Raw genomic sequence first — 26,144 nt, 5'->3', positions numbered from 1 at the left:
CTCCACATCCACCCTGTCAAGTCTCCTCAGGATCTTATATGTTTCAATCAAGTCACCTCTTACTCTTCTAAACTCCAGGGGATACAAGCCTAGCTTGTCCATCCTTGCCCAACCCACTCATTCCAGGTATTAGTATGGTAAACCTTTACTGAACTGCTTCGAAAGCATTTACATCCTTCCTTAAATAAGGTGACCAATACTGTACACAGTACTGCAGATGTGGTCTCACTAGTGCTCTGTATAAATGAAGCATAGTCTCCCTATTTTTGTATTCAATTCCCCTCGTACTTTAATTTTTCCATCCTTATTAATCTTTTAGTTATCTTTGCTGTTCCTCATTTTTGTCTAATCTTCTGGCCTTCCACCTATCTTTGCACAATTATATGTTTTTTCCTTTAAGTTTGATACTACCTTTAACCTCTCCAGTTAACCGTGGATGGTGTGTCCGTCCCTTGGACTTTTTCTTGCTCATTGGAATGTATCTATTCTGTGTATTCTGAAATATCCCCTTAAATGTTTGCCACTGCATCTCTATTGACCTATCCCTTAACCTAATTTGCCAATTCACTTCAGCCAGCTCTGCTTTCATGTTTTGATAATTGCCCTTATTTAAGTTTAAAAACATAGTCTTGGAAACACTCCTCTGTCCCTCAAACTGAATGTAGAATTCAACCATATTATGGTTGCTGCTATCTAAGGGGGCCTTCACTATGAGATCATTAATTTATCCCATTTTGCTGCACAATATCAGGTCTAGTATAGTCTGCTCTCTGGTTGGCTCCAAAACATGCTGTCCTAAGAAACTATTCCAGAAATATTCTATGAACTCCTCATCTAGGCTACATTTGCCCATCTGAATTTTCCAGTCTATGGCCCGAATTTTGACATCGGCGTGCAGGCCCGACACGCCGACATGTAAAACGATGCGTGATGACGTCAGGCGTGTGCCCCGATGTCATCGTGTGTCATTTAGATCTTTCATTCGGCGGGCACACGCCGGAGGCGGCTGCGCGCCCACCAAACTGTCAAAGGCCTGTTAAGGCCATTAGGGAAGTAATGTAGATAATTAACAGCGCTGCCCATCCAACCTTAAGGTTGGCGGGCAGGCAAAGAGCGCAAGTGGCCTTCGCGTTTTTCAGGAAACCTCATCCAAGGGCGTGATGAGGTTTCCTGAAGCTTTAATAAAATCGATAAATTAATTCTGCTAAATTGACAAACATGTCCCAGCTCATGTGACACTGTCACATGAGAGGATATGTGCAAACAATTTTTATCTTTCTTCATTTAAAAAATTCAGTATGTACTTAATCTCTCTGAGGCAGCTCTGTGCCTCAGGGAGATTTCTGCGCAGGCTCCGACCCTCCCTCCTCCCCCCACCCGTACAGGTAGTGCTGAGCACTACCGGCCATGCGTCATGCTGGGAGGGTCTTAATTGCCCCGCCCATGTAAAATGGCGGCATGGAGCCGATCGCGGGCGGCGATTGGCTCCGCACCTGCCCACGCTTACTCCCGACCGGCCCACCAGCCATGCAGAAAATTCTCTCCATACGTAGATTAAAATCTCCCATGATTATCACCGTGCCTTTCTGTCAAGCTCCCATTATTTCTTCCTTTATGCTCCACCCTACCATGTGGTTACTATTAGGGGATCTGTACACAACTCCCAAAGTGTCTTCTTGCCTTTACCATTTTTCATCTCTATCCAAACTGTTTCGACATTCTGGTTCCCTGAACTTAAGTCATCCCTCTCTATCGTGCTAATACCATCATTAACTAACAGAGCCATCCCTCCACCTTTTCCTTGCTTCCTGTCCTTCCTAAATGTCCTATACCCTTTAATATTCAGGCCCCAATCTATGTCCTCCTGCAGCCATGTCTCTGTAACGACTATCAAATCAAAATTATTTATTTCTATATGCGCCCTCAGTTCATCTGTTTTGTTTCGAATGCTTTGTGCATTCAGCTAGAGAGCCTGTAGTTTTATCCTTTTATTCTTTTTATAACTTCTAGTCTCATCTGTTGATTTACTGTTAGATTTGTATTCTCTATCCCTTCCTGTCATGGTCTGTTTTTCATTTCCTGTAATAATACCTTTCTCTTTTGCCTTGTCTCTACTCTTTGATTTACCACATCTTCCCAAATTTGAACCCTTACCTCCACAACTTAGCTTAAATCCCTCTCTACTTCCCTCACTATACGACTCACAGGAACACCGGCCCCAGCACGATTCAGGTGTAGACCACCCCACTTTCCCCAGGACTGGTGCCAGTGCCCCACGAACTGGAACCGACTTCTCTCACACCAGTCATTCAGTGTTGCTATAAAAGATGCTGTCAGGAAAGGAATAAAAGCAAAATACTGCGGATGCTGGAAATCTGAAATAAAAACAGAAAATTCTGGGAAAATGCAGCAGGTCTGACAGCATCTGTGGAGAGAGAAACAGAGTTAATGTTTCGAGTCTGTATGACTGTTCTTCACAGCAGCTCTCTCCACAGATGCTGTTTCTCCAATGTTTTCTGTTAGGGAAGGATATTGTTTGGGATGCATGGGAAGAGGCCAAGTAAAGGAAGAGCTCAGGCTAAGTGGACAGAACTGGCTTTGGCTATTAGTATGACCTCTATGATTCCCTGCACAGCTCCTCAGTGCTGCAAATGTTTAATGACTTCTAACCAGTTTGGCAAAGTAAGAGCCAGCTACACCTTCCAAGAATGCAGTGTCCTAAGCGTTCAAAATCACCTTTCCCTGGCTGAGATTAAGGACGTCAACGTATTCTCATTAATGGTCACGAGTGGCAGCAACACCATATATAATAGACTTTTATTACAACATGATTTTCCTTCCGTATCTACATGTATGTTTCCCCTCTCACCATCCAAAGCCTCAGGTGGTAGGTAATAGATTGGTTTAGAGATCTACGCTCTGCTTATTTACTCTTCAGTCTGTGTTGTTCAGGAAAAGCAATAAGGAGAGATTGGTCACAGGTAATGACCTCCATATGAAGAGGAAGTCTGGACTACTGAGGGGGTCAATAGTGAAGAGTGTTTGAAATGGAAAAGCAGTAGAGAAGGAACAAGCTGCACACTTGTTTTAGCCTCCATCGATTTGCATGCTACACACATTATGAACCAAAATTAATCCTTCAACTGCAAGTCCCAAGCTGACTTGAATTCTGGGAAACCCATGTTAATTTCTCATCACGCCTTCCCCTCCTGAGCAAATCAGGGTATCTTGTGCTGTGAGCCCAGGAACCAGATCAATACACAATTCACTTTAAATAGGGCTCTTGAAATAAATAAACAGAGCCTGGGTTGAATTTGAACCCAGGACCATCTGGCAGGATGCTTCTACCACCCAGCCTCCAGATTGGTTTTCCTCTTTCTTTGAAAAACTGTTTCTCCCTCACGGTGGTGAAAGGGTAAGAATAACAACATCTGTACTATGTTATGCAAGAGATCCAGTGCATTCCTGTGGTACACTGGTGCATCATGGTAAAAATGTACCAGCAGTAGTTTAAAATGTGTGGTACATTACCATGTCACAAGAATGGTACTAGACTTGATCCCTATTCTGTATTGAATTAGAAGGTATCTATCAGGCTGGCAATGGGAGCACCATAACTGACCTGATTTGTTGGAGTTGGGGTAACAAACAAATCACCCAAAGTTCTTGCTTTTGATTGCTATCCAATGACTTGTGCAGGAGTGTGTGTGCATATGTTGTGTAGGCTCAGGACAGTTTGGTTTGAGTTTGATTGTGCCATTTATTCATGTTGCATACAGGCCTGGAAGGGAGGAAAATCAGAAGGAACTTGGAAATACCAGAAGACAAGGCAGCAGGATTTGACGAGACACAGCATCTGTCAATCCAAAACATGCGCCCTGCCATCACAAGGTATTGCTGAGTCATACATCAAGCTGGTGATTATAGCTGCAGGAAACTCAAGAGATAGTCAAGTAGCTTTTTGTCTGTACTGTCTTGGCATAAACTTCGCCTAGGTGGGGCATAGATTAGAGCAATAGATCAGGCAGGGATCACATGCCTATAACAAGATCTTCCTTATTTTCCTTCTATTTAAATTATTTGAAAATAAATCAATCAGGCTATGGTATGGACATGCTATCCTATTCACATGACTTTCTTCTCTGTCCAGCTCCTATTTGATACCTTGACAATACATGAAATTCTACTCTAGTGTCTTCATTTTACATAACTTGAAGATTATAAGGGGTGGCTATTTTGCTATACTTCAAGAAAACTGGCTTTGCTAATTGAACTTATTTCATGTAATTGCAGATACAATATTGATTCACTTCAGGAGATATTCTGTTAATCATTTATTCCAGTAAAGCAGAAGTAAAGGTTTTTCCTGTATTTGGCAATTATTTGTTGATAAAGAATTATTGAATCACAGCATAACATAGAATCACAGAATAATACTGTAAAGAAAGAGGCTATTCGACTGATTATGCCTCCGCCGGCTCTTTAATAAAGCTATCCAACCAGTCTTCCTCCTCTGCTCTCCCCCCATAGCCCTGCAAGTGTTTTCTCTTCACTTCTCTTTGAAAGTTACTGCTGAATCTGTGTCCACCACTCTTTCAGGCAGTGCATTCCAGGTCATAACAATTCACGATATAGAAAACGTTTCTTCATGTTGCCTTTGGTTCTTCTGCCAGTTACCTTAAATCTATGTCCCTTGGTTACTAGGTCCTTAATCCATTTGCCACTAGAAACAATTTCTCTTTATTTACTCTATCAAAATGGTTCATAATTTTGAACACCACTATCAAAACTCTTTGTAACCCTCTCTGTTCTAAGGACAGCAACCCCAGCTGAAGTCCCTCATCCATTCTGATAAATCTCTCCTGCACTCTCTCCAAAGCCTTGACATCCTTTCTAAGGTGTGGTGCCCAGGATTAAATACAATACTCCAGTTGAAGCCAAAACAGTGTTATTTTTAAATTATATTCCTCTATTAATAAAGTCTAGGATTCCTAACGCTATTTTAAAAAACCTTTTCAACTTGTCCTGGTACCTTCAAAGATTTCTGTACATATACCCTCAGGCCGCTCTGTTCCTGGGGACGTGGGGCTGAATTTCACTGTAGGTGCATTGCTCGGACCTTCCCCCAACACCACCCCCTCAATTGCAAGAATCGACAGACCTAAGAAAGCCCACCCTGTGGTGATAACACACCACCAGCAGGCTAAACAGGCTGAGAGTGGGAATTCCGCCCATCTGTGGGAGGCAGTCCCACCCTTGATAGCTGCCAGCCAAAATCAGCTGTGCGCCCGCCAACCTGTCAATGTCCAATTGAGGCCATTGACAGAGTCATTTAAGTAATTAATGGACCTGCCCGTCCAACCTTAAGGCTGGCGGGCAGGCCAGGAGCCCTGGCGGGAATTAGAAAAAACATGAAACCTCATCCACGGGCGGGATGAGGTTTCATGTAGGTTTTAAAAAATTTAATTAAAGTTTTTAAAAAAATTATGGACATGTCCCAACTCATGTGACTCATGAGGGGACATGTCAGGGAATTTTCTTTTCTCTATTTTTAATATTTTTGACAGTAGAGGCGATCTCCCTGAGGCAGCACTTAGCCTCAGGGAGATGAGCATGCTCTTTCATGCGCATGCCCCCGATCGGGGGTGCCGCCCGCACTTCAACTTTGCCCACAACAGGGGGAAAATCCTGCCCATAGGATTCTTAGGGGACTTGATAGGGTAGATGATGAGAGGTTATTTCCCCTTGTGGGAGAGTCTTGGACCAGAGGGCTTAATCTCAGAGTATGGGGGCGCCCATTTAAAACAGAGATGAAGAGGAATTTCTTCTCTCAGAGGGTAGTCAATCTGTGGAATTCTTTACCACAGAGGACTGTAGGGACTGGGTCGTTAAGTATATTCAAGGCTGAGATAGATTTTTAATCAGTAAGGGAATCAAGGATTATGGGGAAAAGGCAGGAAAGTGGAGTTGAGTATTACCAGATCAGCCATGATCTCATTGAATGGCAGAGCAGACGTGATGGGATGAATGGCCTACTTCTGCTCCTACGTCTTATGGTCTTATAGTCCCCACTCCAAACTCAATTTCCTAGCTACCGACTCCATCCCTCTCAACAGTCTTAGATTAAACCAGACTGTATGCAATTTTGGTGTCATATCTGACTCTGGGATGAACGTCCGAGCACATATCAGTGCCATCACTGCTTACTTCCATCTCCATTACATTGCATGACTTCACCTCTTGCTCAGTTCATCTGCTGCTGATTCATGCTTTAATCATCTCTAGATTTAACTATTCTAAGACAATCCTTGTTGATCTCCCACATTCTACTCTCTGTAAATTTGAGGTCATCCAAAGCTCTGCTGCCTGTGTACTTAGTCACACCAATTCTTGCTTACATATCAAACATCGAAACATAGGAAATCAATCATGTGCTTACTTACCAACATTGCCTTGCAGTCAAGCAATGCCTTGATTTTAAAGTGTCAACATTATTTTCAAGTCCCTCCCTATCTCTGTAATCTCCTTCAGCCCCACAACCCTCCGAGATATCTGTGCTCATTTCATTGTGGCCTCTTGAGCATATCCAATTTTAATTGCTCCACCGTTGGTGGCTACGCCTTCAGTTGCCTAGGTCCTAAGCTTCAGAATTCCCTCCCTAAACCTTGCTGCCTCTCTACATCTCTTTCCTTCACTAAAATGTTGCTTAAAACCCACCTCTTTAACTATGCTTTTGGCCATTTGCCCTAATATCGCCTAACATGGCTTGCTGTCTAATTTTGCTTTATAACCTCCTGTGACATACCTTGCGATGTTTTATTACATTAAGGATGCTGTATAAATGTAAGTTGTTGCTGTTACTGGAACATTATTGCCACTTTGAAAAGCTACCTCACTTCAGAGACATCATTCTACGTATTGAAGATAAAGGGCCTCTGTGACATCACTGCTAAATCTTTAACAGGTTGAATTTTCAGAGCTTTTCCCACTTCGCCACTGTAACTCCAGTGGAAACTCTTTACGAACAGAAATGGGATTTCCAACAAAGTTAGGGTGGTTGAGCAACAACAGCTTGCATTTTGTTAGCACCTTTAACACTTTAAACTATTCCAAGGTGCTTCAGAGGAGCATTATCAAAGAAAATTTGACACCGAACCATATAAGATGTTAGGGAAGTTTTAAGGAGTGTCTTAAAGGAAGAGAGAGAGGCAAAGAGGGGGAGCTGGTGTTGAGAGAGGGGGTGAAATTTTGGAGCCTAGGGCCCAAGCAATTGATAAAGCTGCCACCAATTGTGGAATGATTGAAATTGGGGATGCACAAGAGGCCAGGAAAGGAAATTCACCCCTAAACTCTCACAATGATGTGCAATTAGTAGCTGATATGCTACCAGTGCTAGTGTGTTATTTTTTTCCCAATTTTTTTGAGGAGTTTAGAAAAAATGTTTAGTGACAGCTATCATTTTCAATGTGTTTTTATAAATAAAAGTTTACACTTTAGCAACCAGCAAAACATCTAAAATCTTTTAAGAACACTACTTGAGCAATACTAGGTCACAGAATCCCTGATTGGCCCATTTCAGTTGAGTAAGCAGCACCTTTTGAGCCATCCCTCATCGGCAGTCAGGAATTCTAGTTGAATCTACATTCAAATAGCTAGTTATTGATATGAGATCTATATAAGCTGGCATTGCTGTCTCATTTTTACACCAAAAATATTGGTCAGGAAATTGGATACAGGGTGTGTCAGGCACACAGCCTGAGTTTCTTGGTCCGGTTCAAGTCCTGCTGGTTATTGCAATACTGGTGAAGCCTCTGAAAATAAATTAATTTCAGCACATAAGGAATTTTTATCTTGTTTTAATTGCCTAAGAAAGGAACTAAAGTGGAGGTCAGGTACTTCTCTGCGATGAAAAGCATGAGGTAAGTTACTCCAGATGGCCTTTACAAATTGAACCAAGCTACAGAACAGCACTGGCAGAGGCCACAGGGCAGATTGCTTTCCTTCATGTCCAATTTGTTGTCGATGGTACACAGCACAGGTAGAACTTAATTGTTTTTAGAAATGCTGTCAGCGTGGATCCAAAATTGCATCAACAAGTTGATACGACCGAGTACATAAACAATTACCAAAACTACAATATGAAAGTAAAAGAGAAAATACTACAAATACACAAGTCAGTGGCCAATTCATTGGTTTTGCACTCAAAACAGGTGGCATGCCAGTGGAGCTATTGCTATGCACAGCAATCCAAGATATGATTGTTCGGCAACCTTCAGGTGCAAATTGCAGACATGTTAAATAAGTACTTTGTATTCATTTTCACCATGGAGGAAGTGGACAAAATATCACTCGCATAAGGTAATTAAAAAAAAGTTTGAAATCCCATAGCATTTTATTTTGCTTTCTAAATTTGTGTAAATACATTGAAAACCTGCCACAATATTGAGGATATTCAATATACATTTTTGCAATTTCTGTGAATGAAATCTCTTGTTTAATCTTCTGTTGGGAAATTCTGAGCCAAAGCACTTATGTAGTCAAGTAAGAGCAGAAGTGGATCACAATGGGTGTAATTTTCCATGCCCGCTGGTGTTGGGCATGTTTGGTGGCGTGAGTGGACAATATGGTGAGAAGGCCAAAATTGGTTTCACGACGTTGTGAAACCAGTTTGTGATCATCCATTCAGCCCATCGATGATGGGCCACGTCTCCCACCATCGGACGTCGGGAACATCTGCATAACATTCTGAGACCAGCCGGCCAGAATCAACCCCCACTGCTGGATTGTCTGCCCATATCGGCAGGAAAACACAACGGTGCAGGACACTTCTTGACAAGTGTGAAATGGCCTTGCTCACATCGCAGACATCTGAGGAGTAGAAGATGCTGGAGCCCGACAGCAACGGGATCCTGGTGGCACGTCCATGGCACGCTGGGTGGATTCTCACAGACACGGAGCATGACTCTGCTGCTAAGCAGCTCACAGAAGTTGGAAAGTCACGGTTGTGGGTTGGAGAGGAAGGATCAGCTGTGCTTGGGAGAGGACAATGTACTAGGGGGTGCAAGACCAAATTCTAGAATCGACACAGGATAAAAGGGTGTGAGGAGAGCGGCGGAGACACAGGATAAAAGAGCACAAGGAGAGCGGCGGAGACACAGGATAAAAGAACGCGAGAAGAGAGGTGGAGACACAGGATAAAAGAGCGCGAGGAGAGCGGAGACACAGGATAAAAGAGCACGAGGAGAGCGGCGGAGACACAGGATAAAAGAGCGCGAGGAGAGCGGAGACACAGGATAAAAGAACGCGAGGAGAGCGGCGGAGACACAGGATAAAAGAACGCGAGGATAGCGGCGGATACACAGGATAAAAGAGCGCGAGGAGAGCGGCGGAGACACAGGATAAAAGAGCACGAGGAGAGCGGCGGAGACACAGGATAAAAGAGCGTGAGGAGAGCGGCGGAGACACAGGATAAAAGAGCGCGAGGAGAGTGGAGACACAGGATAAAAGAGCGTGAGGAGAGCGGCGGAGATGCAGGATAATTAGAGCGTGAGGAGAGCAGCAGAGACGCAGGATAAAAGAGCAAGAGGAGAGCGGCGGAGACGCAGGATAAAAGAGCACGAGGAGAGCGGCGGAGACACAGGATAAAAGAGCACGAGGAGAGCGGCGGAGACACAGGATAAAAAAGCACGAGGAGAGCGGCGGAGACGTAGGATAAAAGAGTGCGAGGAGAGCGGCGGAGACGTAGGATAAAAGAGTGCGAGGAGAGTGGTGGAGACACAGGATAAAAGAGCGCGAGGACAGCGGCGGAGACACAGGATAAAAGAGCACGAGAAGAGCGGCGGAGACATAGGATAAAAGAGCGCAAGAGCGGCGGAGACACAGGATAAAAGAGCACGAGGAGAGCTGCGGAGACGCAGGATAAAAGAGCGCGAGGAGAGTGGCAGAGATGCAGGATAATTAGAGCGTGAGGAGAGCAACGGAGGCACAGGATAAAAGAGCGCGAGGAGAGTGGCGGAGATGCAGGATAATTAGAGCGTGAGGAGAGCAGCAGAGACGCAGGATAAAAGAGCACGAGGAGAGCGGCGGAGACGCAGGATAAAAGAGCACGAGGAGAGCGGCGGAGACACAGGATAAAAGAGCACGAGGAGAGCGGCGGAGACACAGGATAAAAAAGCACGAGGAGAGCGGCGGAGACGTAGGATAAAAGAGTGCGAGGAGAGCGGCGGAGACGTAGGATAAAAGAGTGTGAGGAGAGTGGTGGAGACACAGGATAAAAGAGCGCGAGGACAGCGGCGGAGACACAGGATAAAAGAGCACGAGAAGAGCGGCGGAGACATAGGATAAAAGAGCGCAAGAGCGGCGGAGACACAGGATAAAAGAGCACGAGGAGAGCTGCGGAGACGCAGGATAAAAGAGCGCGAGGAGAGTGGCAGAGATGCAGGATAATTAGAGCGTGAGGAGAGCGACGGAGGCACAGGATAAAAGAGCGCGAGGAGAGTGGAGACACAGGATAAAAGAGCACGAGGAGAGCGGCGGAGATGCAGGATAAAAGAGCACGAGGAGAGCGGCGGAGACACAGGATAAAAGAGCGCGAGGAGAGCGGCGGAGACACAGGATAAAAGAGCGTGAGGAGAGCGGCGGAGACACAGGATAAAAGAGCGCGAGGAGAGTGGAGACACAGGATAAAAGAGCGTGAGGAGAGCGGCGGAGATGCAGGATAATTAGAGCGTGAGGAGAGTGGCGGAGATGCAGGATAATTAGAGCGTGAGGAGAGCAGCAGAGACACAGGATAAAAGAGCACGAGGAGAGCGGCGGAGACACAGGATAAAAGAGCACGAGGAGAGCGGCGGAGACACAGGATAAAAGAGCACGAGGAGAGCGGCGGAGACACAGGATAAAAGAGCACGAGGAGAGCGGCGGAGACACAGGATAAAAGAACACGAGGAGAGCGGCGGAGACACAGGATAGAACTGAAAAAGTGACGTCACAGGAAAGCTGTGACCTGATTGGTTGGTAGGAAATCTGCACCAAATTTGAAAAAAAAAACACTGCAAAGCTAATTAATAAATTAATTATCTAAGTAGAGATGGCTGGGCAGGTGATGTGCTGTAGCTGTATGATGTGGGAGCTGTCAGATCCCATTGCGAGCTGCAGTGACCACATCTGCAGCAAGTGTTGGTTGCTGGAGGAACTCCGGCTCAGAATTGATGAGCTGGAGTCCGAGCTCTGGACACTGCGGCACATCCGGGAGGGGGAGAGTTACCTGGACGCTTTGTATCAGGAGGCGGTCACACCCGGTAGATTAAGTACCTCAAGTCCAGTCAGTGGTCAGGGTCAGCAGGGTGTGACTGCAAGTGAGGCAGGTAGAAGGATCCTGTGTTCAGGAACAGAGGAGCTTCAGCTCTTGACCTTGTCCAACAGGTACAAGGTGCTTGCTCCCTGTGTGGATGAGGAAGAGGGCTGTAGGGAGGATGAACCAGCTGACCACGGCACCGTGGCACAGGAGGCCATTCAAGATGGGGGAGTGGTAGTTGTAGAGGATTCTATAATTAGGGGAATTGATAGCTTCCTTTGTAAACAGGATCGAGAGTCCTGCATGGTATGTTGCCTGCCCGGTGCCAGGGTGAGGGACATCTCTGACCGGCTTGAAAGGATTTTGGAGAGGGAGGGGGAGGATCCAGTTGTTGTGGTCCACGTCAGGACAAATAACATAGGTAAGACTAGGAAAGAGGACCTGTTTGAGGATTATCAGGAACTAGGAAATAAATTAAAGAACAGGTCCTCAAGGGTTATAATCTCCGGATTACTACCCGAGCCACGTGCAAATTGGCATAGGGACGCGAGAATAAGGGAAGTAAACACGTGGCTAAAGGAGTGGTGCGGGAAAGAGGGGTTCCATTTCGTGGGGCACTGGCATCAGTATTGGAACAGGAGGGATCTGTACCATTGAGACGGTCTCCACCTGAACCAATCTGGGGCCAATGTTCTAGTGAAAAGGGTAAATAGGGTGGTCAACAGGACTTTAAACTAGAAAGTGGGGGGGAAAGGAAGGGAAGGGTAAAACTCCAAGAAGTATGACCAATGGGAAACAAAGCAGCAGGTTAGCATGTGGGGGGGTGGATTCAAAATCATGGAAAATTATGAAAAAACTGAAAAGAAAGGAGAGCTCAGGAGAGGCTATTAAAGTCTCTAGAACACAAAATAGGACAGAGTGTTTGGAAAGGGCTAGGAATCTAACTTCAAGCACATCAGATAAAGGGACAACAATGAGAAAGGGGACGGGAAATACAGGACTGAAGGTGTTGTATCTGAATGCACGCAGTATACGAAATAAGGTAAATGAGCTTGTGGCGCAGATTGAAATTGGCAGGTATGATGTGGTGGGCATCGCGGAGACATGGCTGCAGGGGGATCAGGACTGGGAGCTAAATATCCAAGGATATACATCCTATCGAAAAGATAGGCAGGTTGGCAGAGGGGGTGGGGTTGCTTTGTTAGTAAGAAATGAAATTAAATCGATAGCAAGAAATGACGTAGGCCCAGATGATGTAGAATCTGTGTGGGTAGAGTCGAGGAACCGCAAAGCTAAAAAAACCATAATAGGAGTTATGTACAGGCCTCCGAATAGTAGTCAGGATCTGGGGCACAAGATACACCAGGAGATAGAAAAGACATGTAAGGAAGGCAAGGTTACAGTGATCATGGGGGATTTCAATATGCAGGTAGACTGGAAAAATCAGTTTGGTAGTGGATCCCAAGAAAAGGAATTTGTGGAATGTCTATGAGATGGCTTTTTGGAGCAGCTTGTGGTGGAGCCCACTAGGGAACAGGCAATTCTAGATTTAGTGATGTGTAATGAGGCAGATTTGATAAGGGAGCTTAAGGTGAAGGAACCCTTAGAAGGAAGTGACCATAATATGAGAGAATTTACCCTGCAATTTGAGAGGAAAAAGCTGGAATCAGATGTAACGGTATTACAGTTGAATAAAGGTAACTACAGAGGCATGAGGGAGGAGCTGGCTAGAATTGACTGGGAGATGAGCCTAGCAGGAAAGACAGTGGAACAGCAATGGCAGGAGTTTCTGGGAGTAATTTGGGAGACACAGCAAAAATTCATCCCTAAGAAGAAGCATGCTAAAGGGAGGACGAGGCAACCATGGCTGACAAGGGAAGTCAGGGACAGCATAAAAGCTAAAGAGAAAGCATACAATGTGGCGAAGAGCAGTGGGAAGCCAGGGGATTGGGAAGCCTACAAAGACCAACAGAGGACAACTAAAAAAGAAATAAGGAGGGAGAAGATTAAATATGAGGGTAAACTAACCAGTAATATAAAAGAAGATTGCAAGAGTTTTTTTTAGATATATAAAGGGTAAGAGAGGCAAAAGTGGACATTGGGCTGCTGGAAAATGACGCTGGAGAGGTAATAATGCGGAACAAAGAAATGGCAGAGGAACTGAATAGGTACTTTGCATCAGTCTTCATGGAAGAAGACACGAGTAACATCCCCAAAATTCAAGAGAGTCGGGGGGCAGAGGTGAGTATGGTGGCCATTACCAAGGAGAAGGTGCTAGGAAAACTGAAAAGTCTGAAGGTGGATAAATCACCTGGACCAGATGGATTACACCCCAGAGTTCTGAAGGAGATAGCTGAAGAGATAGTGGAGGCGTTAGTGGTGATCTTTCAGGAATCACTGGAGTCAGGTAGGGTTCCAGAGGACTGGAAAATCGCTGATGTAACCCCCCTGTTTAAGAAGGGAGTGAGGCAAAAGATGGAAAATTACAGGCCGATCAGCCTGACCTCGGTCATTGGTAAGATTTTAGAGTCCATTATTAAGGATGAGATTTCAGAATATTTGGAAGTGCATGGTAAAATAGGGCAAAGTCAGCATGGTTTCATCAAGGGGAGGTCATGCCTGACAAATCTGTTAGAATTCTTTGAGGAGGTAACGAGCAGGTTAGACAAAGGAGAGCCAATGGATGTTATCTACTTGGACTTCCAGAAGGCCTTTGACAAGGTGTTGCACAGGAGGCTGCTCAGTAAGATAAGAGCCCATGGTGTTAGAGGCAAAGTACTAGGATGGATAGAAGATTGGCTGTCTGGCAGGAGGCAGAGATTGGGGATAAAGGGGTCAGGATGGCGGCCGGTGACTAGTGGAGTTCCGCAAGGGTCAGTGTTGGGACCACAACTTTTCACTTTATACATTAATGATCTAGATGAAGGAACTGAGGGCATTCTGGCTAAGTTTGCAGATGATACAAAGATAGGTGGAGGGACAGGTAGTATTGAGGAGGCGGGGAGGCTGCAGAAGGATTTGGACAGGTTAGGAGAATGGGCAAAGAAGTGGCAGATGGAATACAACGTGGGGAAGTGTGAGGTCATGCACTTTGGTAGGAAGAATAGAGGCATAGACTATTTTCTAAATGGGGAGAGAATTCAGAAATCTGAAGTGCAAAGGGACTTGGGAGTCCTAGTCCAGGATTCTCTTTAGGTTAACTTGCAGGTTGAGTCGGTAGTTAGAAAGGCAAATGCAATGTTGGCATTTATTTCGAGAGAACTAAAATATAAAAGCAGGGATGTGCTCCTGAGGCTTTATAAGGCTCTGGTCAGACCACATTTAGAATATTGTGAGCAATTTTGATCCCCGTATCTCAGGAAGGATGTGCTGGCCCTGGAGAGGGTCCAGAGGAGGTTCACGGGAATTATCCCAGGAATGAAAGGCTTAACTTATGAGGAACGTTTGAGGACTCTGGGTCTATACTCGATGGAGTTTAGAAGGATGAGGGGGGATCTGATTGAAACTTACAGAATACTGAAAGGCCTGCATAGAGTGGATGTGGGGAAGCTGTTTCCATTAGTAGGAGAGACTAGGACCTGAGGGCACAGCCTCAGAGTAAAGGGAAGACCTTTTAGAACAGAGATGAGGAGAAACTTCTTTAGCCAGAGAGTGGTGAATCTATGGAATTCATTTCCACAGAAGGCTGTGGAGGCCAGGTCATTGAGTGTATTTAAGACCGAGATAGATAGGTTCTTGATTGGTAAGGGGATCAAAGGTTATGGGGAGAAGGTGGGAGAATGGGGTTGAGAAACTTATCAGCCACGATTGAATGGCGGAGCAGACTCGATGGGCCGAATGGCCAAATTTCTGCTCCTATGTCTTATGGTCTTATGGACTGGGAGAGGGAGAGGTGTCAGGGGGGGTGAGGTTGGGATGGGATGAACAAAGGTGTCAGGGGGGAGGTTGGGAGGGGGAGCGAAGGTGTCATTGGGGAGGCTGGGGGGGGGAGGGACTAAGGGGGGAGGAGGGGGTAACGGCGAGAAAACAGCAACTGGGGAGGTAGATATAAGGGGTAATAGAAGGTGGAAGGGATGGAGTTCGGAGGGGTCCCAGGAGTACGGAGAGGGGAAGGAGTCCAGGGGGAGGCAAGAGTTCAGTGGGGGGGAGGAAGAAATGCAGAAAAGGGTGGGAGTCCAGGGGAAGGAAGGTGTCTAGGGGAGGAAGGAGTGTGGAAAGGGGTGGGAGTCCAGGGGGAGGAAGGAATCCAGGGGCAGGAAGGAGTGTGGAGGAGGGGCTGAGTAAGGATGGAGGAAGAAGTAAGGGTGGAGGAAGGATTCAGGAAGGGGGAAGGACTAAGGTGGGGGGGAGTTGTGGGGCGGGAGAAGGGCTAAGGGAGGGGGGAAGAAGTTCCAAGGGGGAAAGGGGTTCCAGGGGAGGGTGGGGGTTGAGGATTTCTGGGGAGGAAGAAGTCTGGAATAGAGGAGGAGTCTGGAGGTGGGGATGTCCAAGTGAACATGCAAGAGAGGTCTCTGATGAGTCCATGATTGCTCCTGGGGTGTGAACTAAGGGTGGATGTGGTATGAGGGAATAGTGAGAATGACGGACGGCAGAGTGAGGCGCTAGGGTGAGGGTTCAATGGTGTCGGTAGAAGAGATGTTGACGGTGGTTGGTGGGGACTCGCAGACCCTGGGGGTGGGAAGGAGGAGGTTGGGGAGGTTAATGTGAATGGAGGTGGGATTTTCAGGAAGGAAGGGAACGTGCACGTTCGCCTGGACGTTCCTGAAGGAAAAGGGTTGTGGGTGGTAGGTCACGAAGGGGAGGTGGAAGATGATGCCGGGGGGTCAACAGTGATGGGGAAAGGAAACGGGCGACTTGGGGAGGGCAAAGGACAGGAGAGTGAAAGAAAGAATGTATTTCTACCATGCTGGCTAAATCGAAAATGAAATGAGACTCATGGTGGTGAGATCAGGTGCTGCATGGGAGTGTGATCAGTGGGTGGGCGTAGATGCAGGTCAGCTCAGATGGACAACTGAAAGTGAACCCCAGCAGGCAGCAGTGAAAATACTCAGGGCATTGAGGTGAGTGTGATAGGGGGAGGATCCGTGTGTGTGGGAGAGTGCTTGCACGAGGCTCCAAAAGGCTCTGCCACACACACATTTCTCCCTCCAGAATCGCTCATGCACCAGCTGCCTACAGCTGAACTGCTAGTGCGGGGTGGTGGGTGATGCAGTGGGAGGACTCGCAAAGCTTGTCAATGAAGCTGAAAGACACCATTACAAATTATTCAGTGAAAGTGAATATATTTCCAGATTGTAAAGTGACAAAATGTGTTCACCCTTGCAACCAACTGTGATCAGATTTTCTTAACTTTTGAATGCCTTAGACTTCTAGGTGCTGCCCTGACATCTGCAGGAGGGGTGGAGACAGCCTGTGCAATGGTTGGCCCTGTTGCCCATGATGCCTTTGGAGTGCGCCCGCTGGGGAGCCGAGGCCTTGAGGGCCCTGACTTACTTTGGCTGTCCTCCTGTGGGCCAGCTCTCCCTCTGCAGTGACAGGGGATGAGGTTGAGGGGGTCACAGGCAATGGGGACTTGGAGATAGAGGGCAGCCTCTAAGATTCCTGAGTGGATGACCCAGGGGTGTCCAGCTGCTGCTACTCCTCCCTTCGGGTGCCCAGGGGCCCCAGCCTGACTCCTTGAGGGGAAGGAGCTCCTCAGGGACATCGAGCTGCCCTGTTTTCCTCTGCGTTGCCACTGCAGGAGCTTGCCCATGGCTCACGTGGTGGGATGCAGGTCTGCACACATCTCCATGTTCTGCTGGACCAGGGTCTCCATGGTGTCCGCCATCCTCCTCATGGAGACCTCCATACGCACACATGTGGGCACCACTTCATCAGGGAGCAGACAGATGCAGTTGTCCAACTTGTGTGCCACTCTGTTGAGGGCTTCCAACAGCTGTGTGTGATACTCCCCCGCCTTCTGCTGACTTTCCAAGGTGAGTTGGAAGGCCAAATCCAAAGGTTTGTCACCTGACTCAGACCTCACAGATGCCTCTTCCCCAGCAGTCCTCCAAATGACGGGGAGCTTGGCCGCACCTGCCTCCTCCTGCTGCGGACACGTATCTGTGTGGTGACCACCAGATTGTGAACCTGAGCCTGCTCTAGATCTAGATCCCACTGAGGTGTCTGTCTCTGTGCTGGTGCAGGGTGTGGGTAAGCGCTGTGAATGGTCTTCCATGCTGCTTATTTCCAGCTCTTCCATGGAGAAGGTGTCCTCCTGGATGGAGGTGAGGACGTGGATGGAGCTGAGGGACCGGCTGGCTGAGGGTGTTGGTCACTTGGCAGAGCTCCCTGTGAACTAAAGTAGAGATAATTAGTGCATGGCAGCAGAGTCAAAAGCAGGAGAGAGAGAGAGAGCACTCACATTTGCATTGAGAGAGGGATGATGTGGTGCAGGATCCTCATTTGGGCATTAGCCGCCGACCTCACTGTCACTGCAGACATGGTCCACATCCTCACCAGTCAGCGCGATGGCACACTCCTCAAAGTGAGTGAGAGGCCTAATGTGGGTCACTCCACCCCCCAGTCTGGGACCTTTCCCTGCTGATGTGAGCAGGCTTCTCCTGCATAAAAACAGATGGAGAGAGTGTGAGCAGGACACATAGCACTGCGTGGAATGTTTGTGTGGTCATTGGAGACATGAACGGGATGAGGGCGTGAGCTCCAGAGGATATGGGCCTGAGGAAGATGTGAGGGTGTGTGTGAGAGTTAGTGGTGTTGTCCCTTGAGGTGTGAGATCCCTGTGGAAGTGTGATGGGTTTGTGAGTGTGTGAGTTGAGAGTGATGAAAAGAGTGACTTACCATGGCAGAACAGATGAGATCATTCATCTTGTAGTGACACTGCATGGCTATCTTCTTTTGTGAGGCATTGGCGGTGACCACCACTGCCACCGCCTCCCATGCTGGATTAGTGATGCTGCTGCTCATCCTACAGCCAGAGCATGGGTAGAGGACATCACGGCGGACCTCCACTGCATCCAAACGGCGCTGAGGGACGCGTCATTAAACCGGGGGCTGCAGTCTTTTTGACTTTCAGGGCCATGTCTTCTGTGCAACAGTCGTGGGCTGGAAACACTGAGAGGTGTGCGCGCTCCTGCGCTAAATGTGGTACCCGGCGTGATGAGGCAGTGAAGTGATAGTATGGCAGGCGAATGAGAGTGCGCCCACCATGGAAATAGCGTGTTTCCTGGGAATGCATAATTAATGTGGCGGGATTGGGATGATACGGTGTGAGAAGCCGCCATTGTAGCTGTAAAATGGCAGATTTCCTGCCCGCTGCTGCATTTATTGCAAATCTGGGACAATTCTGCCGAATAATCATGCTGAATCAATTTTAGTTTACTGGTAAAAATTATATTACCTGGCAAGTGACAGGATTATTTTTCAATTGTATGATTATGAGGAAATATTTTATAGTGTTGCTTACACTTTATTAGGAACGTTATTCCTATTACTTTGATGCACCACCTGAAAATGAAGACTGTGGCACCTTTAATTACATTGGAAATGCAGAGGAAATATAAAATAAATGTAAACTTAATTGCCATTTACCGGATAACCATCTCTTCCTGGTGCCCCCTGCAGATGCAGAATGAATGAAACAACAAAACAGAAAACATTATCACAAAGCCATATTTTCTGTATCTCAAAAATAATCATTCTCTCGAGCTACATGACAAAAATTGAAAATTAAAACTCATTAAATATAACTTACACAAACTGCTGGACAGTAGTGCTGCAGAAACAACTCAAGCAGCAGAAAAAAACCATCTCTTTCATTACAGTGCTTCTCATCCCCGTGCACGAGCATTGGTTAAAGCACACTGAAATTTGCTGACTAACATTTATTTAATGAATGGTTCATGGTTTAATTACTTAAGCTCGTTTAGGGCACGAGTGTCCAAACTTGTGTTTTTCGGACTGCTTAATTGTGTGCCCCAAGTCTTAGAGTGACGTATCTGATATTTAAATCAATGCTCCTGTTAATTTACAGGTATCTCAAGTTGCAGATGTTAATGAATCATGATGTTCTGATTTAGAATTTATCCACCACTGCGGAAACATTGCTTAAAAAAAATGCCCTTTCAATATCTCCGGGTTTTAAAATTTATGCAGCAAATACGAAATATAAGCATAATTAGGAATGAGTTGCCTAGATTTTAACAGCCAAATTGCCAGGGTTCAGGTGTACATGTGGCCCTTGGGCTGCGGGTTGGATAACCCTGTTTTAGGACACTTACATGAGGGGTTTAGTCAATCGGTTCATTTTGCTGCAAAATAGGCACAATCAATCATTCAGTGTTAATCTTTAGAGTGCAAAACTAAACAGCTGTTTCTAATTTTCTAACCAAAATATACTTTTAAACATGAAATGCAAATTTCTGAGATTAAATGCGCAAATGAAAAGTGAAATAGACAAAGAAAAAGAAGAAATCAGCTTCCTTAACTCAGTGGACCCAATCAGCTTCATGGTATTCACAATACTTACAGGGAATCCTGAAAAAGAAGAGATGGAGAAAACGATCAATTAAAATATCATGTTTTGTTTGTGACATTTCTTTCTCCGAGCCTATATGGCACAAATCTGTGCTATAAGGACTTATAACTTAGAAAACATGCATGATGCTCATGAAAGAAATTTTTATAGACTATGATAGCAGCCCAAATTTCAAAATATAACCCATTATGGTTACTCACATTTACCTGTCAACATACTTATGGTAGGTCATATTAATAATTGCATTTACAAATTTTACTTATTTTAGTAAAGGAATGAAATAAAATTCACAATGGGGGACTATTTACATTTATTGTAAGATGTTAAACAGCTAAAAACTTGGAATGTTAAGTTGTATAATGATATCAAAAATTACTTAACTGACCAATGGCTGAGTTAGGTTTAGCTTTGAACCTAATGCTACTGCACATTTTCTGGATCAAATGAAATCTTGAAGTTATAAAATGTAGAGGCCAAGTTTGAATAGAAAATAGGCTGGAAATTCCTGTTACGTCTCCCTGATGGTAGTGTACATTCTCATACAAGATACCAATGCAAATCTGCTAACCCATACCACTTAAGGCAGGTGTACAAGTTCCTGTTGCCACAGACAAAAAGTGCTGTGTACTAACCTCTCCCATTTCAAATGGATGTTAAATGTCATCTAGGTTCTTGAATGAGAGAGATTGTCCCTTAAAGCAATAGTATTAATTTCCTCTTACAGCCACAAACTTTTAAGCTATGGGTGTTACTTTCAGTGCCAGTGACCTTAGCTAGCAACAGAGGTGAACTTGGTACACTCACCACATAGCAAAGCTACAAACCCAGCACAGCTGCCTGGCAGTAAGTGAGGAGCACTATCTCTTCAAACTGAGCTTCATTGTGGAGACTGTCACAGAATTGTGCAGATCTACCTCAAGGAATCCTGCAGCCTCTGTCGCAATAGGGACAGCACTGCCAGTGACAACAACCAGCGTCCTAAGTTTTTGGTGCCCCTAGCTGATCTACAAAAAAGTCAAGTACTACTGGAAAGCAAAGAGAGACTGGAAGCATGGTTCCAGAGGAGCCAAAGCTATTTTCCAGCCTCGATAAATGACATCCCTGTGGTAAGCCATGGACAAAAACAAAGTGTTGATACAATAGCCTGGATTTTGCGGTGTTAATGACGGTGAATCTGTAGCATTCGCCATCATTACTCACTCAAACTGACAGCAACTTTGAGAGTTCACATGTGCACAGAATAACACTCCACTGGAGGGTGTGCTGTTGAGGTCCCCCCAGGGTGCAATCCCTAAGTAATTAGTGAATTGAGAAAAATGTCCATTTTTATGCTGTTAGTGACCAGTGAAAGTCCTCTAAGTTACACCCTTTTTGAATGAGGTGTAACTGAGATTTTAATACCATACTAACTTTATAATTACTGTTAAACACCCTCACTAGCCCTGAAAAACAATTTTTATTTTTGTGGAATGTCATATTCCTCCATAATAATTAAAGGCTGAGGGCGTAATGTTCCACTCCCGCCAGAAGTGGGAATCATGGCGGACAGGGGCACCTAATTTGACAGGAAGCAAAAAATCTGTTTCTTGATGGTGGGATAAATTGTTGGAATTTTGCCCTCTCGGCTTTCAAGGCAGGTTAAAGGACGGGCCGAACTTCCTGATGAATAATGTTGGGAACCCCATTTGCATGCATTAGCATCTAATGCATGTTCATTAAAAGGCTACCTCGCCGGATTTAAGCTCCACCTCAAATTAAGTTCCCTACTAACGAGAGTTTAAAACGTTCAGCTATTCAACTGTACATAAGTGGTGTGTACCTGGTGAGCTTCACCTCATCCATGACTTTGAGATCAGTAGATGTTGCTTTCTCCTTCTTGGGGACCTCAAATAACTTCACTCATATCGAGTGCCATTAGCAAACACTGCATCAAGGTTGGACAAGGGAGGCAGGCGAAGGCTGGAAGCTGAGGGTTAGAGTGGAAGGGTGGAGTGAAGGCTGGATAGGAGAGGCAGGCTTACGGGGTAAGGATGGAGAGAGTGCCCAGGGAAGGAGGGGAATGTCAGGGGAAGGGAGGGGGGAAAAGTGTCCAGGAAGCGGGGGATGAGAGTGTCCGGGGGAGGGATGAAGCGTCTTAGAGAGTGCGATTAGTGGTGTCGACAGTGGGGTCCTGTGGGGGAGAACTCAGGATATTGATGATAGAAGGGAACAGTCACAGTCAGAGGGGTTAATGTGATGTGGTAGGGTGGTAGGTCCAGGGTGAGAGTCTGGCAGGTGAAGGTCTCATCAGGTGGGTCACAGAGGGGGTCACAGAGACTTGGATAATTGGAGGGGGCAGGGTCAAGGTGGGCTTGGGGACAGTAATGGGTATTGGCTTTGAGGGGTGGGAAGGCATATGGAGGTGGCTCGTGGTAGGGTCCAGGGTAATGGGGAGGTTCAAGGGTGAAAGATGGGAGAGGAATGGTGATATTGGATGGGTCTATGATGATGGGGGGATGTTGGTGGGTAACAGGGGGAGGGTAGAAGGTGCTGGAGTGAGTTTGAAAGGTGAGTCACATCACTTTTCCAAACTGACCTTGACCACACAATCAGTCAGTCGGTGAGATCCCTCATGGTGGGAGGAGGGTCTTTTCGGGTGGGTGGAGTTCAAGGATTTCAAGCACATGTGGCCGACTAAAGTCACGCCCTAATAATTATAAGGCAACTGGATGTCAAAGATACTCACTTGTGTTCTCCTCTCTATGGTGAAACCCGCATTGCAGCAGGTTTGTTCCTCACTCTTAGGTCTCATAACATTGAGATCTCAGCAAGGTGTGGAGCAGCTGTTCATTCTATGCCATTTGCCACTGGCTGCAGTCAGAGGCAGGGATGAAGGGAGGGAAGGAGGTGGATGCCTCCAAGCAGTACGGCTGGTGGGCGGCATCCAATATGCCACTCCAAACCCCCATCATCCTGGGTGAATTGTCATGCCTGACAAGAGCTTATGCAGCTAGTCTTTCTAGGCAATGGTATCTCTATAGAATTTCAAGTGTAGTGGAGACAAGCGACAAGTGCCCGCTTGAAACTTCTTGCACATGGCTCTCATACCCTGGTCAAGAGCAATTTCTCCATGCTCAGTCATGCATGAATCACAGGAACACCCATCTTTGGCCCTCTCTGACCCTCATCTGGAAGGGATTGGATGGGGATGCCATGTCCAAACAGAGAACAGGTGAAGGGCTTAGCACTTGCCTGCTGGCTTTGAGATGAAGAGAAACCTGTAAAGGACATGCTTACTTAATGTATCACTTCAATTCGTTCACACATCCACTGAGGCGTCGATGATGCAGGCTGCAGGCAACCCTTCCTTGGTAATGGCTCTTATCCAGATGAGGAGGAGGGCCCATCGCAGGTTGGCACAGGGCCAGGGGGAGCAAGGGCCTTAGCAGCAAAAGGCAGTGGGGCCTCAAGGAGATCAAGTTACTGGCAAACAGGGTATGCTGCAATGGTGAGCATTGCCCGACCATGAGTGTATCGCCAGTGATGCTCTTATCTAGAGATGGGCGAAAGGCAGTGACGGAGGTGGCCTCATATGTCCTGGGATGTGGTGGCTTACATCTGTGAGCTTCTCCAGTACGTATTGTGACTGCAAGGACTCCTCTCTGTAGGAATAATGTGGAGCTCCTGGCCTGCATTGAGTGAATGACTGTCCAGGTGCTGTTTAAATATGGCGCCAGGACCTTTGACCCATGAGGTCACGGCCCGCCATGAGATTCGCTGAGCTCCTTGAGGATACATAATTAATAAAGCGGAAGATTGTGTGTGTTTACCCGCCCCATCGCCTAGTGGGAATCATGCCGAATTTCCCGCCCGTCACCAAACTTAGTCTCCAGAATGAAAATTCTGCCCCAGATTTTTAAATAATTTTAAAAAGTTTGTTCTTTATTTTAGATTCAATCTAATCACTATCATTTACTTTCCAATCTGAAAATGTAAATTAAAAATGAAAAGTTTCCGTGCTTTTAATTTCCTGGTTTACTGTGTGTGAGAATACTTTAACATGAATGGATGCTTAACCAGCTTATTGATGTCACTGCTGTTGGATGCCTCATAGCCCTTTGACTTGGCACCAGATTTAAATTTAAATTGTAGCAGGGGGCCTGCTCCCTGGGAATGGGAATTCTCCCTGGGAATGGATGCAGTCCATGCATCAGCACTATGTGAATGAATTTCTCCCCATCATCATTTCTTTCTTTTTAACTGCAATGCTCTATGTATAAAACTAGGAGATCACTTATATTTTTAAAAACCTTTTTCTACCTGCGATCTTACGGTTAAAGGTCTATGTGAGATCTGCATTGCTAGACCTTTTTATCCTTCCACTCTGTGAAGAGTTTAAAACTTTACTGTATGCTTCCTTTGACTGTTACTTTTCCCAAAAACACTGTTTCACATTTCTCTGCATCAAATTACATCTGCTGCCTATTTGCTCACTCTGCTAGACTGCTGCCGCCCTCCTGCAATACTCCTCGCAGTTAGTTATTCCCTCTCATTTAGTCACGAAAGAGATCACTGCAAAGATTCCTGGGCATGCATTCTACTAACCTGAAAACATCCATTTACCTGCACTCTTTGGTTTCTGTCCCTGAGCCCATCTTCTATTCATGTGAATTAAGGCTGCAGTACTTTACTGTTATTGACCTCAATTTTGGTAAGCAGTCTCTTTTAAAAAGCTTTATAAACAATATACACCATTTCTCATTTATTTGTACACTCTGATTTCCTCAGAAAATTCACTTAGGTTAGTAAACAATGACTTTCTTTTCAACAAATCCATTCTGGGGCTCCCTGTTTCATGCCTTTCTAAGGATTCACTGATTTCAACTCATATTCTAGATTCTAGAGAGCCAATTTTATAAGATTTCACTCTGAGGTTTCACTCATGATGAAAATTGGTTGTAAAACTGGGCCAGCTGGCTCATACATGCAAGACACAGTATGCAACCTTTTATACAGAAGATGATTTGGGCTTTGGGAGAGGCTGTAATGCAGGTAAGCATGATCCTCATTATAGGCATCACAGTTATGGGTGTCTCGAGCAGATTTCACATTTTTAGCCTGCCCTGCACCTGGTGCAGCTATCTAAAATAGATGAATGACACTGAGATTGAATTCTTAAAGTGAGATTACTGTTGTAAAATATGACTTAATTCATTTGTGTTTGTTGCAACATCCTAAAATTTCTTTTGACAACGCTTTTCTTCAGTGTTTTTAGTTGCTACAATTTTGATAAGGTTTAAATGGAATGAAAATTTGTCATTGCAGGCGGCATGTTGAAACAGAGCTGTCCAATTCTCCTTACTTAATGGATCCTCCACACCCAGTTTTCGTCTGTGCACTCTGCCCAGGTGATGCCTAAAAATTTAGAAATCTAGCCTTGATTTTAAACATTACACCCTTTGTATCTGTGGATTTTTGCTGAAAGTTGATGTTTGTTGATTTTTTGCTCATTTTCAAGCATGAAATGCTGGGGTACGTTTTCATCTTCACCCTCAGGCATAAAGCATTGCCTACTTTTCCTGTTTATTGTCAGGCAATGAAGAGGCAGAAGGAAGAAAGGTCAGGAAGGCTTTGTTGAGGGCATGTCATTCTCCTGCCCAATCTTCCCACTTGTACGATGGGCAGAAAAGATCCACCACAGAAGGGCAAACTGAGTAGCGTGCAATTCTCTTTGCACTCCATCCAGATGTTGTTTTATATGCAGGCAGGGAAAACATAAATCTACCCCACTGATCCCAAGTAAAATGTTTTAATCATAATTAATAACTTAATAACTAAACTGGTAGACAAGTCAATACCCTGTCCCCTGAGAGCTGTCCTGCTGCATACACCTGTTATGAATTAACATAGTAACAAAGTAGAAATACCTTGCTTCAAGGAATTGTAATATTGTATGACATCTATTGCGCTTGGTATTACATTTCATTTCTTAAATCTTATTTCAGAAGAATGTTTCAGGAATGCAAAGTTGGCTACGTAAACAGCATTTTTAGAGCATGTCTTTGAGCTGCCTTTTGTTGAAACCGTTTACCTCACTGTTTAAAATCATTATAGCCCAGGTTTTAAAGGTAAAAATAACAGATTATCAGTGCTTACCATTATCAAAGAGTAAATGAGACAGCAATTTCTAATGAGCACACATGCATACTTAAACACAAAATGCAGTCTGGGTTGCCTTACTCCTTCAGAAGTTGCGTTATACAGGTACTTCACTGAGACACTTGGCATCGAAACACATGGAAGGACACGAACTTGCTTTACTTACGTGATAGAAAA

The 26,144-nt window shown here is 45.5% G+C and overlaps 1 protein-coding gene across 1 annotated transcript in view; it reads right to left on the bottom strand.

Moving 5' to 3' along the window:
• Positions 1-26,144, bottom strand: part of LOC144685885 (uncharacterized) — a 282,599-nt gene that overhangs the window by 144,059 nt on the left and 112,396 nt on the right. The window contains exons 4-5 of the mRNA XM_078550890.1: positions 19,821-19,828; positions 18,884-18,910 (exon numbers count right to left, since the gene is read on the bottom strand). Coding sequence (XP_078407016.1) covers positions 18,884-18,910; positions 19,821-19,828 — 35 coding nt within the window. The remainder of the gene's footprint in view (positions 1-18,883; positions 18,911-19,820; positions 19,829-26,144) is intronic.

The sequence above is a fragment of the Cetorhinus maximus genome, chromosome 10 (genome assembly GCF_964194155.1).
Source record: "Cetorhinus maximus chromosome 10, sCetMax3.hap1.1, whole genome shotgun sequence".
Classification (NCBI taxonomy): Eukaryota; Metazoa; Chordata; class Chondrichthyes; order Lamniformes; family Cetorhinidae; genus Cetorhinus; species Cetorhinus maximus.
The sequence above is the reverse complement of the archived record's forward strand: the minus strand, read 5'-3'. Positions and strand labels throughout refer to the sequence as shown.